At 32.7% G+C, this 16,930-nt stretch overlaps 2 protein-coding genes across 2 annotated transcripts; one reads left to right on the forward strand and one right to left on the reverse strand.

Annotated features, from left to right (window-relative positions):
* The first annotated feature begins 1,240 nt into the window (after positions 1-1,240).
* LOC100264712 (uncharacterized) lies at positions 1,241-2,095 on the forward strand. The gene has a single exon (XM_002282936.4). It carries the CDS (start codon positions 1,481-1,483, stop codon positions 1,874-1,876), a length of 396 nt encoding a protein of 131 aa, XP_002282972.1. The 5' UTR covers positions 1,241-1,480; the 3' UTR covers positions 1,877-2,095.
* A 655-nt stretch (positions 2,096-2,750) lies between these two features.
* On the reverse strand, positions 2,751-15,059 carry LOC100249102 (uncharacterized). Its single transcript, XM_010665408.3, has 11 exons — positions 14,775-15,059; positions 12,605-12,673; positions 12,357-12,452; positions 12,050-12,174; positions 11,262-11,457; positions 10,420-10,595; positions 9,584-9,713; positions 8,481-8,641; positions 6,326-6,402; positions 6,068-6,155; positions 2,751-3,319 (listed from the first exon to the last, which is right to left on the reverse strand). The coding sequence occupies exons 1-11, from the start codon at positions 14,976-14,978 to the stop codon at positions 3,088-3,090; spliced, it is 1,554 nt and encodes a 517-aa protein (XP_010663710.1). The 5' UTR covers positions 14,979-15,059; the 3' UTR covers positions 2,751-3,087.
* Between the last annotated feature and the right edge of the window lie 1,871 nt (positions 15,060-16,930).

The following is a 16,930-nucleotide window of genomic DNA, read 5'->3' on the forward strand; positions in this document are numbered from 1 at the left end:
GAGTCATTTTTTTTCCACCAAGTTCCTTTATTAACTTCTAGGGTTCCATTAGGTGGCTCTTAAACCCTTCTTCCATTTTATCTAAATCTACTTCTTGACCCTTTTCTTTCAAGGAATTAATTTATTGAGCTTTTCTATAATATATTTGTAATTTGGCTACTTAATCTGCTACTTTATTTACAAATTCTTCCTCTTCTAAGGAGGTTGGAACATAGCCTTTTCCTTTCCTTTAGGGATGGGATAAGAAGAAATTAATTCCTTCATAACCAATAAATTTTCTATCCTAGTCTACTTCCGAAGGATTTTAAGTAGAAGTTAGTATAATTATTTTGTTGGATAACCACTAATTGGTTTTTTTTTTTTTTTCAAAATAACCGTGGGTGTCCAAATCAGTTTACGTACACCTTGATTAATCCAGTGGGGCCCTAAAGTTAACGATTGGACAAACCACCAGTGACGCTGAGGACCTCGACTATACTTTACCTTTTTAACTCCCTCATTACTCCTCAACTTATGTTTAGATATTGAAATACGATAAGATATGTATATTTTAAGTTATTATATTCTATTTAATAAAAAATATAAATCTTAAGATATTATTCTCAATGATTATGATGTCATTAGATATTATATTTAATAAACATAAAATTTAATTTATATAATATTATATATTATGTTATACTTATATTTAATTTATAAAATAAATAAAAATAAAATATATATTATTTTTCAATGTCTAATGTTTATTTAAAATAAAAATTATATTACATTTCACTCTTTACCATTAAAAAATATAAAATCTCTTTTTCATTTGACAATATTCGTGATTAAAATAATAAATTTATAAATATTTTTTTATATTATGTTATTCAATATATAAAAATAATTCTTATATATACATATATTATAATCATTTTATAATATATGTTTGAAATATTTATTAGTTTTTTTAAACCATAAAATTAATATTTTAATCAAAAAAAATTATTTTGTAAAATAAGCAACATAAAAAAAAAAAATTAATGTTGTATATTTGAAAGGTATTTCTCTGTCACATTAATAGTACTATTTTCATATTATTTCATTTGGCATTTTTTTGTAAACCCATGAGAAAATAATAAAATATCTTCCATATGGCACACAATTTGATGGATTCTAATTCAAAACAATGAAACCAAAAAATCTAGGTGACAAGATTTGGCTCTTCCACGTGTACGGTACGTGGCCCTCTTATTAATGATAATTATTTTCGATTTTGCGACGAAGTTTCATGACATCCAAACGGTATGTGAATTTGACATTTAATTAAATAGACCAACTACGAAGTCCACACTGCATTCTTCCTCATTCCTTCATCCCTAAGCAAGCAAGGAACCCTCTTTTTAAGCTCTTCGTTTTCATTCCCTTTCTCGCTCTCAATCCTTTCATTCCTCCGAACCCCGAAACTTTCCAACCTTCCTAACAACCCCATCCCACCAAAATGGCCCTAGAATGGGTGGTGCTCGGGTACGCCGCCGGCGCCGAGGCCATAATGCTCCTCCTGCTAACCCTCCCACAACCCATAAACCCTCTGCGGAAAGGTCTGATATCAGTGACCAAAGCCCTCCTAAAACCCTTCCTCTCAGTGGTTCCATTTTGCCTGTTCCTGCTGATGGACATCTACTGGAAGTACGAGACTCGACCCACTTGCTCTTCCCACCACTGCTCTCCTTCCGACCACCTCCGCCACCAGAAATCCATGATGAAGAGCCAGCGCAACGCCACCTTGATTGCCGCTGCTTTGCTCTTCTACTGGTTGCTTTATTCTGTCACCAAGCTCGTGGACCGAATCGACGAGCTCGACCGACGGGTTCAGAAACTGAAGGATGAGGATTAAGCCTATGTTTTTGTAGTAGATTGACATCTATATGTTGATGTCTCCCTGATGTTTTTGTAGGTTTATGCCATTGAATTTCCTCTTTTAGCTTCTTCCTTCACTCTGTTTGTCTCCCCCCCATGGATCTAATCGTTCTAGATTAGATATTATGATTATTCTCTTAAGATTCCAAGATCTGGTTGGGCAATAGTTGAAGCAAGATCTCATGCCTTTACCCCACATCCTAGCATTTGTACTAACAATTCAAAAAATATTTAAAATACATTTTATTCATGAAAAAAATAATAAGATAAGGAAATAAAGTTTTCAAAAAGCAATATTCTTAAGTTAAGAGTACCTTGAAAAAAGGTAAAACAAGGAAATGCTAAAAAAAACCTTGAGTGTTAAAAGATTTTTCTCCTCATTTTCTTTAAAAAATGTGAGAAAAGTTTGGACTTGAACATCCTCACTTTTCTTTCCTCACATTTTTCCTCCCGATTTTATTTTCCCTGAATTTTCTGAAAACCAAACAGCAGATAATGAGCTCAAATCTAGGATCCAAAATCATATATATGATATCATCATTTCTACATCCAAAAGAACATGAAGATGCAGACCCAGTTCTGCTCTATTTATATACCATCTAAATGTTAGGCTTAAATCTATTAAGTCAACTATTAAGTGAAGTAGCATTTTTCCATGAGGATCTGACAAATAATTTCAGAATTCATACCTTTTCAACCATGGAAGTTATTCCCCTTGCTGTTTGCTGCGCCTCTCTGGATATGCGGCCTTTTATCACCTTAATGGTAAGCAGACAAATCGTCCTGCTTCCCAGTTCCTTCGTGGCCATAAGCTTACACATGATATCTCCCAGATCAATGCTATAATAATATAGTTTGAAGGTTCAAATCCAGGGCTTAAATCACATACATTTCTAATTTGTAGCTGTTTGAATATACAATCATGACAGAAGAAAAAGAGATTTGAATAATGCAATTAGGCAACCAACACTCTTGCCTATGGCAGCAACCTCAGATTGACAAATCAATCATTCATCTATTGTTGTAAAGGCCCTGAAGCTCTACAAAGGCAGAAGGAACTATAATGTAAAAGTAAAACAGCCTTCAAAGAGACAGATTTTGCTAACAAGAAAAAAACTGATATGAAAATCCAGTTCCTGAGTCTAATACAGTTATAAGACTACCAAGGAATATACTGGGGGGTGTTCCCTAGTGCTTTTCTTTTATTGTTCTATGGTAACGAGGAGAATAGTCTCTTTCCTTTTCTCTTTTCAGGCAATAATTTGCAGTATTACTCTTACCCATCAGGGTAAATATACATGTTATGATGAAAACCGTCAATAAAGAGATCATGAGTGAGGAATCTGGCCTGCTACATCTCTGCAATAATGTTGAAGTATCCACACTAACTGAAGCAAAACTTGTTCTGGACGGGTTCCTCCTGTGAATTAAGCAATGGTTATTCTGAAAATCTTATTCCTCTTAGTTATATGCTTTACTATCTTCTTATATGGCATCAGAACAATCACAGACTCTCATACAGAGTTGAAGTAATCATAGACTAACCATCCCAACACACCAGATTTGACATTTGATGCATAACTGTATGATGTTAATAACAAATAAATAACCACATACCTCAATCTTTTAGAGAGTTCTATACATTGTTTTAATGCATGGAGAGTTATATCCATCCATTCTATTCTGGATGTTCAAACCACAGAACTATTTAACTAATGAAGTAAAGTGGTCCAGATGTACAATAGCTTCAGTTATTTTAACAAAGTGGCTTAACAATTACTAGAGATCTTACCTGCCCATGATCCCATATGGAGTTAAGAGGTTTGTTGATCAGGTTGCCCCTAATTTCAAAATATGACCTCATTTTCTATGTTTTGCCATCTTGAAAGGTAGTTTTAGTCAAAAACTACTAAGGAAACTAAAAAATAGCACCTATAAAATCACCATAGCAAAGGGTCTATTTGGATGCATAAATAGAATCAGAACCCAACCTATCTGGCTTTAACTTTGAAGCCAAAAAACTCTGTAGAAAATGTGTAGGCTAATCTGTAGTAAAACATATGTAATAAAGTGTCAATTTCAAATAGCATGCATACCCAAGTAGAATAGTAAAAATTTAGAAGGCTTATTTGTGGACTGTGTGCATCAACATGAATTTTACCAGCAATCTAGGTATGGTAAGTAAATGAAGAGTTTTTGGGAATATTTTAAATTATTAATTGAAAGTAATGGTGTATTGAGTTGAAACAAAGGAGGACACCTTCAATCAATCAATCAATCGAGCATAACAGTGGACAATGCTAGATCAAGCCTATGAGCAATTGGTATAACCTATATCATCTATTACTCTACCAATCTGATTGATTTAAGTTCTTGCCAGGGTCTTCTTCATTTATAATTCTCTATAGATAGGGAACTTGAGTGAGAGAATGAGAACAAGGATCTGGAAACATATAGGGAATCACACAAGATCTTGGGGTTTATTGAAATCAAGAGAGATTTTATGAGCCACCAAAAACCTTTTTTGTACTTCTTGTGAGATTAGAAAATCATTCAATAAAACTAGAAACCCAAGCATCATGTATTGCTCATGGATTCAGGTGATTTGGTGGAGTGCAAATAGTTTAGAGCTTGCATTGGCAGAATATGAATTCAGTTTTTGATAACATGTTCGTGTGAGTGGTAATTAAAGAATCGTGGAAAACAACCAACTTGAGATTCATGGACTTGCATTATCAAATAGGTGTGCACATTCTCAGTACTTCTTTTACTTGTTTTTCTTATAATACCTTTAGTGGACTACATCCCAAAAATTTTTGCCTAAACATTATTGTACTTACCAATGTAACATTTTATGTATAAACAAAGAAATTAAATTAAAAGTTGCATTAACTTTTTTTAATGAGGTATTAAATCAAATTGCACCAAAATGAGATGCCACCCATGTACACATGGGACTTCCTCAGTTCAATTTCATAGCATTTGATTTTTTGAGAAATAGATTAAACAAATTGGGGAAAGTTGTATCTTTGATATTTTGGATCTACATCAGTTAATCTATTCTGGAATCTTCATTGCAATTTGATTTAATTGTTGTACTTTTTTTTTCTTTGATAACGAGGCAAACCCCACACCAATCCTTATCAGGTCCAAGGACTAAGGATAAACCCCAGGTACATGCAATCACCTACAAAACATGTGTATAGGGTAAAACTGCAATGCTTATTGTTTGTTTAAGCAATGCATTTTTCAACAGAGCAGACTGGTGGCTGAACAAACCTTAGGTGCAGAAATTAAAAATGCCCTTCTTCAAACAAACAAGGATAAGACTAGAACTGAAATGGTTTTACTGTAGCATTTTTAAAGATTCTTAGGAGTCATCAAAAAGGATGTGATCAAGATGTTTTGGGAATTTTGCACAAAGGGTATCATCAGACGGAGAACTATTCCACTTTTATTACTTTGATACCTAAAAGGAGAAATCCAATATCTCTTCTAAAGATAAGGCATAGTCAAGCAGACTTCGAAAAAAAACCTAGAGTCATCTAGACTAGGCTTTCTTGGATCATGCAACACTCATGAAAGACTTTGGGTCTAGAATCAAGATGGTGCAAGTGGACAATGGTTTGTCTTTACTTGGTTGATATGTTGTGCTGATTAATAGGAAGCTAGGGTTTGGAATGCCATTTTAGGAAATCTTAGACAAAGGACTCCTCTATTCCCATTCTTATTCACACTGATTGTGGATGGAAACTTCTATAGTACAAAAGCCTAGGGATCCATTTTCAGCATAGAACAGACTAGAGTTACCCATCTTCAGTTCCAAAATGCTCTTCGTTTCCTAGTGGAAGACAAATCATCTTTGGTTTCATATTGCTCTCCAAATTAACATCCTTAAAAGAACTTAGTCTAGGGTTAATCTTCACAAAGAACTTAGCCCTGAGGTTAGCTAACATGTCCAGTTGTAAAATTGGCAAGGGACATTGAAGTACCTTGACCTTTCTTTGTGAGGCAACCACAAGAAATTTAGGTATAAACATTTTTTTTTCTTCCCAACAAAGGGATACGCGATTATTAAATTTTGAAAATAACAAGAAAGGGAAAGAAGAAAGAAAGAGGAAAAGAAAAAGTAGAGCATAAAACAAAGAACCATAGGTCTTGAATATACCACAAGAAGTTCTTGATTGATTTCCACATAGATGGAGCATGTTCACTCCTTTTAGGTGAAGCATGATGTTTTTGGTCCTTAGCTGGACCTGGAAAAATACAAATAAGAGAAAAGATATTAAACCTGAATAATCTATCAAACAAGTAAAGTAACCTTCAAACAAATCTTCACTCATTATCAACTGTTGTCCACTAGTGTTATTGAAAAGAAAGGAAATCTGGTGTTTTCCAGTAGTGTTCTTGAAAAGAAATTCAGTACCCTCGGAAGAAACTGGCTGGTCATTGCAGGTTGTCCTCATTGAAGCCAACTTCTCAACAAGTATGCGTTCTGTGTCACTGTCATTGCCCATATTAGGTTGAAATAGCAAATGAGTTATAAGATAATTTATCAAATCATGTCCATCAATGATCAAGCTATCAAGATCTAGATAAACAACCTGCTAATAGTCTCAGTAGGCATGACAAATGTGATAAATGCTCCAAAAACTAGAAACTTCAAAACTTTTTTTTTTTAATTTTGAGTCAAATCTAGTTACTAACTGGCTAGTCTTGTATTAGAAGCCTTTACTTCCTATAAAGTTTTCTAAGCCTACGAATAAGGTCCAGTTTACCAATTATGGAATGAATAAAGGAAAGTTACATTTTGAGTTACTTGCCTTGGAAATTTAAGGTTTGCCTAGGTAGGCTTTCACTTGCCCCAACACACCTTCTATAGCTCACTGTCCCATTCCTGCAACTTTCCCCAATAAGGTACCAGGTCACTAAAGCTTCCCAACCTACCCAACAATCACCTTTACCAGAAGTTTTCTTTGGCCACAGAAGAATCTAAATCAATGACAATATCCAAGGTGAACCCCTTCTTCCCAGTCCCACCTTGGTCTCCCCAGCAGTCCAGTGCCTCCACAAATTTCTAAACCCCTTCTCTCATTTTTGTGCTAACCATAAGACACCTTGTATCTTACCTTTCAAGCCAAAATAGATCATTAATGTTCATTAATATTCATGAATAGCCAACACAAATCTCTTCCCAAGCATTGGTAAATACTGCCTCAAACTCCTGGCCTGTCCCATTCAAGACACTCCGGCATCTAGGTAGGTCCCTCAACCTTAAGCACTCACTTAACCCACCATGAGAAACCATTGTACACCAGAGTCCTTATTGAGCAATAAATGCAATCAATTTCCCCATAGAGTGCAATAGATTTTAAATAAACCTAAATAATCTATCTCAAGCAAGCAGAGATGTATAGAATTAATAAAGTTTGGGTAGTGTTTGGAGCTCATCAGTTTTATTGTCTGTTTCTTGTTCTCCTCTCAAGCAATCTCTGTTTTTCTTTGTAAACCTGTCTTAGCTACATATGTCTCAACCTTTACAAGACAACACTTAGGTGGTTTTTTTTTTTCAATTAAATCTAAATACAACTTAATTTAAATTAACTCTAAATAAAACTTAATAGTATTAAGTATTAAGTTGTTTGTTTTTTTATTACTTTATTTCTGTTAAGTATTAAGTATTAATAGGATGAGGATCATGTTGAATTGTCTTTTGGTAGTTTCAGAAAGTTATTTTTAGCATTCAACAAAAGGCCAAATAGTTTGGTTTTTTCTATTCAGTCAAAAAATTTTAAAAATAAGTAATAAGTGACAAAAAAAGTTAAAAATAAATCATCTAAAGTTTGAAAGTAAATTACATTCAACATTAAGTTAACAAAGCAAACACAACCTTAGCTTCTAGGCTGAAAAGGATATGTTACATTAGTGAGGGCCATGATTAGAATGCATCATTCTCTAATCTCTATACATATGTAATAGCTTTGGGGAGAGGTCTTTCAGATGTGAGAGCTTCACTTCTTTATATTTCTCCTTAGATTCACAAACAGCTCATTTATCTTCTCTTCCATTCTCTCCACTTTCTATCATAAGCAAACAGAGGACATTTGTTCAAGTTTGCTCTTCTTAACATTCCTTTCTCTTCTCTTCTCAAGTGGTGAACCAAACAGTTTGAATTGGACAACACAATAGCAATCCCTTGTACAGGGATCTCCACCAAGGGCACTTCTAATATTCCACAGGCTTTCCCTTTCTTTTTCCTTAAATTTAACCAGATACTTCTAAATCTGATAGTTTAGAAATTAAATATGCTTCAGTTCATATATTATGTTTTCTGATATTACAGCTGTAACAGTTATGTGGATACTAATTGAAACTGACAAACATTTTGAGCTTTGCATCTTGAACAAAGCTTTTGCATATTCAACAGATTCATGACCATGAATGGTAATTAAAGAAAATATCAAAAGAAAGGTTACATGTTAACAGTTGAATAAAAAAACATTCATATGAAAAGCTGTATGATAAATGATACTACTTTATTAAAAATTTTGATAAAATGTTAAATCTAAAAGGACTTTTACCTGATATCTTTTGGGATCAGAACATTCACAACAAAGTTATGGTCACCTCGTCTGGAGGGCCTATTGATGTCCGGGACCCCCATGTATGACAATTTTACTGAATCTCCAGGCTGAGTTCCAGAAGGAATTTGAAGATCTCTCAAACCCTCCACGGTTTCCACCTGAAGTTTAAAATTTCCAAGTCAACCATCTTAAGTAACTCCAAACCACACAAAAGCTACTAGTCATGCCTCTTAGAAAAATATTAGGATATTTGAGGATCCCTACCCCAACCCAGTGCAAAACATGAGGAAAGGCAGAATAGTAAACATAATATAAAATCCTGCTGAAGCAACAAAGCATTCAAGCAGCTGAAATATGAGTAAAGGAAAAGAAGGAAGGAATTATTGTTAAAATGTATAACCAAGTTTAATTTTCAGCAACACAATTAGAAAAGGACTTTCAGAATTATTCCCTCTCAACTTGAAAAATAGTATAAGTTGATTGGGCAGATATTATGTAATATATGAAAGAAACTTCTGATGGTGAAGGTAAACAAGGATGAAGCTTAATCTTGTATGAGTTTAAATGCCTATAGGAAAGGATAATGTCTTCAATTTACAAAACCCATACATTAATGTACCAGCACTATAGTGCATGTCATTTTGAACATTTATTTTCTGTTATTTCCATATTTCTTACTCTTTTGATATTCTTTATGCATTCATTTTGTGTATCATAACACACAGAATGATGCCAAGTTCTAAAGGAGCCTGCTGATAGCATGACATAGACTGGTATTCAAGTTTTCACCACATGAACCACCCAGTTGAGGAAATAATCAATTAAGCATGCAGAAGTCAACAATCAAATGGTTTTGTTAAGATACCAACTTTCCTAAAAACTTTTGTTAGGAGTTGGGCCTACAAGGTACTTCAAACTAACAGTTTTAACTAGTGATAAATGCAGAATCAGAAAAGGTAGATACAGGACAAAACATTGTATAGGTGGAACCTAATAATACCAGATGTTACTGATGATGGCTATCAGGAAAAAAAAAATCTAGATAGAAGTGCACTAGACGCTTGTTGCATGCCCAATGTAAAGCTAAGAACCATTATTACCTTTTTAACAGTCCCTAATATTGCCTCAGTATAATCAACATTAACCTTTGAGTAAAGATTGAGACCATCCCTCCAAATTCCATGTTTTTCATTTACATGGAGTACTAAATATAGATCACCGGCCATGCCCCTGCATTTAATAGATAATGAATAAGAAAGAAAGAAAAGGCCAGTGTAACAAGCTTGCTCTGGGACAATCTTATTAGATTTAGGTCTTTGTTACTGTTAAGTTAAGACAAAAGTGGAATGCCAAATAAATAAACAAGGAAACCACCAAAAAAAAGAGCAATATAATCTTTTAAAAAGATACATGAATAACAGGGTTCCATTTTGGGCAATTTGCACAGGATCCAGAGAGGCTTAAGAAGCATAAGAGATGTTAGAATGTGAATGACAATAAGAACTAAACACATAAAACTTAAGTAGACACATAATCTGGTTGGGCCTCAAAAAAATGGAAGCGTCTTCAATATTTGGTTCCTTAAACAAAAGGGTTTTGCCAACATACTTGTCTAAAATCGAGAACCACAACTTTGGTTGAAAATATAACAAGATCATTCTTTTTTCCCCTTTCTGGAAGCCATAAACCTAAATTTTCAACTTATAGCTTGATATGCATGTCATTCTGTTCTATTTCTCCTATTTTGCTTTCATTAGATTACTGTCTGCACATTTCTCAAACTGATATACAACAATACAGAGCCAATTTAAAAGGAGTGTAGGTGTGACCAAGCAACACCAACTCTGGAGCCATCTGGCAGAGCTTTAAACATCTGAAGGCATCTACAATTAAAAACAAAATTTAATGTGAGCAAAATCTTCATTGGAATACACACCTTTTCTTATCAAAGTTTCCCTTTCCTCGAACTTGCATTGTGGCTCCATCACTAACACCAGGTGGGATGATCACTTCAATACTTTGCTTTGACTGTACTTTACCATGGCCACCACAACTTTGGCAGTGACTTGTGATTATTTTACCATCTCCACCACATTTTGAGCAAGTAGATACCTAGAAATAATGCAATATCATCTATACAGCAAAGTCAAAAGCAGGAAGTCAAATATAAGAAGAACGAATGGTAGGAAATAGTAATAAGTACCATTATCATTTTATTAAGCTATTCATGGTGACCATACTTCAAATTTTGGCAGAGATAAAACTAGAGTTATCATAGAAGCTGTAGTGATTGATTGAAGGATAAAGCCAGAACATCAAATGGAAGTATACAAACTTTTAAACTTTGAATCATTAGAAAAGTTTGATTTATCTAAGAGTGACATTAATTCATGGAGTACATGGAAATTTACAACAACGTTCATTTGCCAAGAAATAGCAATAAAGTTGCAAAATACATCAATTCAATTACTTAACTAGCATAAACATGACAACTCTAATAACAAACCATCTAGATATGACCTAAAATCACTTAACCCGTTTCCCTGCTTACATTCAATAGAATGTTAGATAAATTCTATGAAGTCTCAACATGTTGCATTGTCATGAAAAAGAATATATATTACATAATAATCAATATTCCTTACCATCCAAGGTAGAACACTTGAATTACCAATATCCCTTATAACCTATACTAGAACATTTGAATTAGGACAAAGATAGTTCAAAGCCAATTATTGAATCACTAATTCTCCTTAAAGTTAAATTATGTCAAATTACCTGAGACATTATTCCAAATGGCGTCTTCTGAGTCTTCATCACCCCTCCTTTACCTCCACAGTTGGTACATGTTTTTATGCAACTGCTAGATTTGGCACCTGTTCCACCACAATTGTCGCATACCTCAAAACAGGAAACTTCAATCTCCTCCTGTTTACCGAAAATTGATTCTTCAAAGCTCAAAAATAGGTCATACCTATAAAGAAAAAATAACATAGGTAATGTAAGCTTTATGCTTAAGCAGATGAAAGTTTAAATAGATAAGCATACAAATGAGACAAATCTGTAGACTATTTGTCGGATAAACTATAGATAACCAAAAATGATGATTATGGACAGACTGACATTTTCTAGTTTCTTGATAATAATACTTTCAGCTACTAGGCAAAAAAGAAGCTTATGAAACTTAAACATAAATACACTCTCTTCTTCTCTTCCTCTTGTGACAAAGGCTTTAAGTGGATAGATTGAGTGATTCAACAAAGAAAACTGATTGAGCATTCTCAACCCCTAGAAGAGAAGAGCAATGAGCTTCACTTGCTAATGTATGAAAAACTTATTTATTATGTGAAATGGAACTCTTTTCCAAATTCCTGTCTTTATAATCATGTATCATTCGAAACTCATTTGATCACTAAAATAATATCAAATTCCAGGATGATTGGAGTCAGTAAGGTTGGGAATAAAAAAAAAGTATATTGGTTTTCTTAAATGCATCTCAGGATCCAGTTATCAACTTTTGTAAGCCTCCTTGGAAACTAATAGTACTTGTGAACGTAAATAATTACCGAACATCAAGCCCCTGGTTGCCCTTGCTTCTCGAATTGAAGTTCATGCCTCCTGGTTCACCCCATCTTCCAAAAGGCCCATTTGACTCATCAAAAAATGCATCAAAGAAATCAAAAGGGTCCACCTGAAAGAATGAGATGATCTCATAAAACAAGCAACAAAGTAATAATACATCAACAACTACGTGACATGACTTGGAGGTAAGGCGGCAGCCACAAGTTGCCATAGAACATAGAGACAGAAACTTTCTTAACATGAGCAAAAAGACTTATGCTAATATTGATGCTTCTGAAAGCACAATCTTACCCCCTTTGAACCACCATTTGACCTATCATATTCTCCCTCTAAACCTGCCTCACCAAAGCGATCATATAAAGACCTTTTTTCATCATCAGATAGGACCTACACAGATGCTTTGTTAAAAGTCAATAAGGAAGAGTAGAACAATAAAGCAAATGCAGCAGAATTATCAGATTTTACTAGTGAACTTTTAGGATAAGGTAAAAGGGTAGCAGACTAAGCAGTGAAAAAAGCACTTTTTGGGGGAAGGTCACCTCATATGCAGCACTTATCTCTTTAAACTTTTCCTCAGCTCCAGGGCTCTTGTTCAAATCTGGATGGTACTGTTGCAGAACAGGAGTTTATGGTTTAGGTTTTATAGTAATTCTTCACAAAAAAATCACATATATGACTCAAGAATCAACATATACAAATGTGTATATGGCTAAGTGCAAAATATGAGAACTAGTGATTTCCTTTTTCTTTTCTTTTGCCTTTTTTCTTTTTTCTTTTAAATGATAAACACACGACATATATTAATAAAAAGTGCATAGATGAAAGAGCACTTAAGTACACAAAAAGTATCCAAAGAATGCCAAAGAAAAAAAGAACAAAAGATGTGAGAAACAAACGCTCTCTCTTCTACTCAGCAGAGTCAGCACCCAATCAATCAACAGAATCCACTACAGACAATGATGCCTCCTTTATACAATGCCTAACACACTCCATGACAGATAAGAAAAGTTCTCTCCCAAGCCCACCAAACTATTTCTTGCAAAGAAGAACAGATTTTGAAGGGAAAATTTCTAAGACAAGCCAGTTACAATATTTAAGCACAAGCTACAAGTACTTTTCAATATCAGAGTACTTTCCTGCTTATTTTTCCTTCCAAATTTTTGTTGCAAAAACAAACTGAAAAAATAAAGAAACATTTTCTTCTCTTATCTTCGATTTCTTCCTACTTTCTTCTCTTAACAATAAACCAAGCAATGTTAGATTTCGTACAGCTAACAGCTCAAAGAATTAACATCAACTCAATAAACACAATGCATGTGTTCATAATTTGAGTGTATTATAGTCAAGAGCACAATTGTGACAAAGCTTTCACAGGCTCATCAAATTTAATAAGTACAATATGATTAATTACGGGAGTACTACTTAAAACTGTGGCTTTATGCGCGATATCCCTTTTATTAGAACTTTCTCCAACCTCTCTATTAATTTAAGGGGTTTTCTTGGTCTGAAGTCCCACTCTAAAGTATTTCAAAATCATATTTGTTCCAGCAAAGGTAGCATAAGATTAAGATGTCACATGGCTAACAGAACACCACCACCCTCACACCACACCAACTCACCAGTGCAGCAAATTTTTCAGCTCTCAATGAAATTGTTCCTAGTCAGTGTTTGGTTATACACTTATAAAGAAAAAAATGCCAAGGTAAAAACAAGAAAAAAAGAAAACAAAATCAATCTTCTGAGATTTGTCCTCTTAGGTGTTTGCCCTCAAAAGGTTAAAATGAAACAAAAGGAAGGGAAAAATAGAGGGAAAACTCACTTCAGGAATGCTAGTTAGCTGCATTAGTCTTAGTTTCTCAGAAACCAAACCAGCAGTTTCCCCTGTTTGGTTTCCAAACAAACCAAGGAATATAAAAATAAAATAAAATAATAGTCGAAGCTTATGCCTTATATATTACTTCATTTTCAGGAAACCCCCCCAAAAAAAATCCATCTAAACTACACCGGCAATAAGCCCAGATGAGTGGGAGTCTTGGTGAACTGTTCCATTTTTCTTCGTTACCTAGCTTTCCTCAGGAACAAAATAGGAGGATGAAAATAAATAATAAAAATTTGAATCTTATGCCTTCTATTGTTTCGTTTGGCCAAAACAAAAAATTCAGCCCGACTCCGCCAGATAGCTGCAACAAGCCCAATTGAGTATTGAGTACATCTTCCACTAAACTTTTCTTTCGTTTTCCACATTTTTTCAGCAACAAAAAAGGCACTACCGTCTGTTTGGTCTCGAAGAAAATCAAAGAAACAAGAAGAAATTAAGCAGACCAGGAAGCTCGGTTTTTCTTAAAATTCCATTTCCTTCTGCAACAATTAAAGATCAATCAGTGGTGCACCACCTTCTGTTTGGTGTCCGTGAAAGCCAAGCAAAAGAAAAAAGCAAATTTAAAAAAAAAAAATATTGAATATCATCCTTTCTTCGGCTCAATCTCCCAGTAAGTAAACAAATAAATAAACCTAAACCCAAATCTTCCTGATAAAAGCAAGTTTAGTGGAGAGAGGTTGGAGGTTGTCATAAAAAAATTTCTTTTCGATCACCACATTTTCTCAACGGCCGAACACACATAAGCCAATAAAAACGAACCAACCAGCAAATTATTTTCGTTCACCACATTTTTCCCAGCAACAAAACAAAAAAACAGAATAAAAACAAACCTTACGAGCAAGTTTCCTGTAAGAGCTCTTAATCTCCTTCAAAGTCGAGTTCCTGCTGACATTCAGGGTGGAATAGTAATCAGATCGAGCAGCTCTAATTACACCCCAGCGACGCCATTTGGGAGGTCTCAAGCGGAATGTATTGAAGGGAAGCGCAGAATTTGAAATTAACGGAGACTTAGAAATGGGTAGAAATGCTAGCATTGCCGAAGGGGTTTTTGAGAATTCAGAGCAGAGGGTTTTTGAAGTTTTAAAGAAGACTCTGGATTCTCTACGGTGAAGTTAGGTACAGTGAAGTTGCAGTGATCGTATTAATAAATAAAATTTCTTTTTATTTTTTTATTTTCTTGGAATATAAAAAACCTTAGGGTCTATTTAGTTGATATTTTTTAAATTTTGAGAACAACTTTTTTCTGTTCAGAAAAAAAAAATATTTTTGGGAATTGAATTATAGAAAACAGTTTTTGTTCTCGAAAACATATTTAGTTGAATTAATAAAAAAAAAATTAAATAAGTAAACAAAAAATATATTTGAAAGTTTTTTTTTAATTAATAAAATGTTTTCTTTCATTAACTTTATAATATAAATGTATGAATAATTTTCATATACACAATTTATTTAAATTAAAAAATATTTTATTTTGAAATTTTTACATCAGTTATAATTTTCTTAAACAAATGATGACTTTATCACTATGTGTAAGTATATTAATTTCAATAATTTAAGGAAGAATAAATGGTTTGCGGGTGAGATTGTGATGATTGAGTGGAGTTCACCTTATAGAAACATAAAAAATAGATAAGAAAACATGAAAGATAATCTATTATTTGAACAATGAAAACATCTTTTTATTATTCTAAAAAAACGGTTTTTTAAAATACATGAAACACAAAAAACAAAAACACACTCCCTTTCCCAAACTAGTTTTTTGTTTTCAAGAATAGAAAACAATTCTTGAAAACATGAAACAAACCGCCCTTACCTTTTTTATTTTTTTATTTTTTGTTCTATTTCTTTCTTTCTTTATTTTTTTTCAAAGAAAGTAAAAAAACAATGCGAAGCAGAACTTCTACCTCAGGCAAAATTGGAGAAATAGAAAAGTGGAAACTTGTACCTCCAGAGATGCCTGCATGTTGTTTCCTATATTATTTTCTGTGAAAGAAATAATACCTTTTCCAGGGTTTGAAGATACGTGAATTCCATTTTTATTGATCAAGACTCTATAGAATAATAAAAAAAATTATAATTTTAAAAATATATTTTTAATAAATTGCTCATGGAAAATATATTTAAAATTTTGTTTTATAGATAAATTATTTTAAAAAACAAATTAATATATTTTTAGTTTTTTTTAAAAAAATATTTTGAATAGATAATATTTTAAGACTTTTGTATTATGTGTAAATAGAAATAAATTTATAAAACTATTTTCATATTTGAATTCTTAAATAAAATTTTAATCCTAAAACCCATTGAAAGGTGTTTTCAATTTATAGTAAAACAAATTTTAGATATTCTTATATTGGACATCCCCTTTATCTTCTTTTTTTTCTTTTTAAAGTTTTTGCTTTTCAAGCTAAAAAATTATTTTTTTAATCAAAAAAATATTTTTCTTTGCAAAAAATGAGTAGTATAAAAAAAAATTGAGAAAGGGAATGGATGAAATAAATGAATTTATAATTCATAGCATATGTAGATCATATATATTAATTTAGAATTATTAGTGTATTTTAACTTAAGATTATTATATTTTATATAGAGGCAATTAAAAGACAAGGTTATGTTTGGTATGTACCAAGAAAAAAATAAATAAATAAAATGATTTTTTTTTCTATATTTGGTTGTACTATAGAAAAATATAAAAAGTAATTAAAATTAATTAGAAATATATACATTTTTTAATAATTTAATCTTTTATATAGAAGCGTTAAAATAAGTTAAATGTTGTTAAAATAACACATAAAAATAATTTATTGATTTAAATATATATTTTTATATTTTTTATTTTCCTTTTAATTTACCCCCTCCATCAAATTTTTCAACAATCAAACATAATTTGTCTTATACTTGGGATACGGGATAAAACTTAAACAAGTTCTCCTATCACTTATCCTATATTAGTTCTTGTTAAACATTATCGAATTAATAGCCAAAC

Source organism: Vitis vinifera, chromosome 17 (assembly GCF_030704535.1).
Source record: "Vitis vinifera cultivar Pinot Noir 40024 chromosome 17, ASM3070453v1".
NCBI classification, from domain to species: Eukaryota; Viridiplantae; Streptophyta; class Magnoliopsida; order Vitales; family Vitaceae; genus Vitis; species Vitis vinifera.

Bases quoted from the DNA above. Each gene is read 5' to 3' on its own strand.
- LOC100249102 (XM_010665408.3), bottom strand. From the start codon at position 14,978: ATGCTAGCATTTCTACCCATTTCTAAGTCTCCGTTAATTTCAAATTCT. The intron at 12,674-14,774 runs GTTTGTTTTTAT...GTTCTGCAACAG, and splicing joins ACAGGAAACTTGCTCGTAAG to TACCATCCAGATTTGAACAA. The intron at 10,596-11,261 runs GTAATTTGACAT...CATTATTTCTAG, and splicing joins CATTTGGAATAATGTCTCAG to GTATCTACTTGCTCAAAATG.
- LOC100264712 (XM_002282936.4), top strand. From the start codon at position 1,481: ATGGCCCTAGAATGGGTGGTGCTCGGGTACGCCGCCGGCGCCGAGGCC.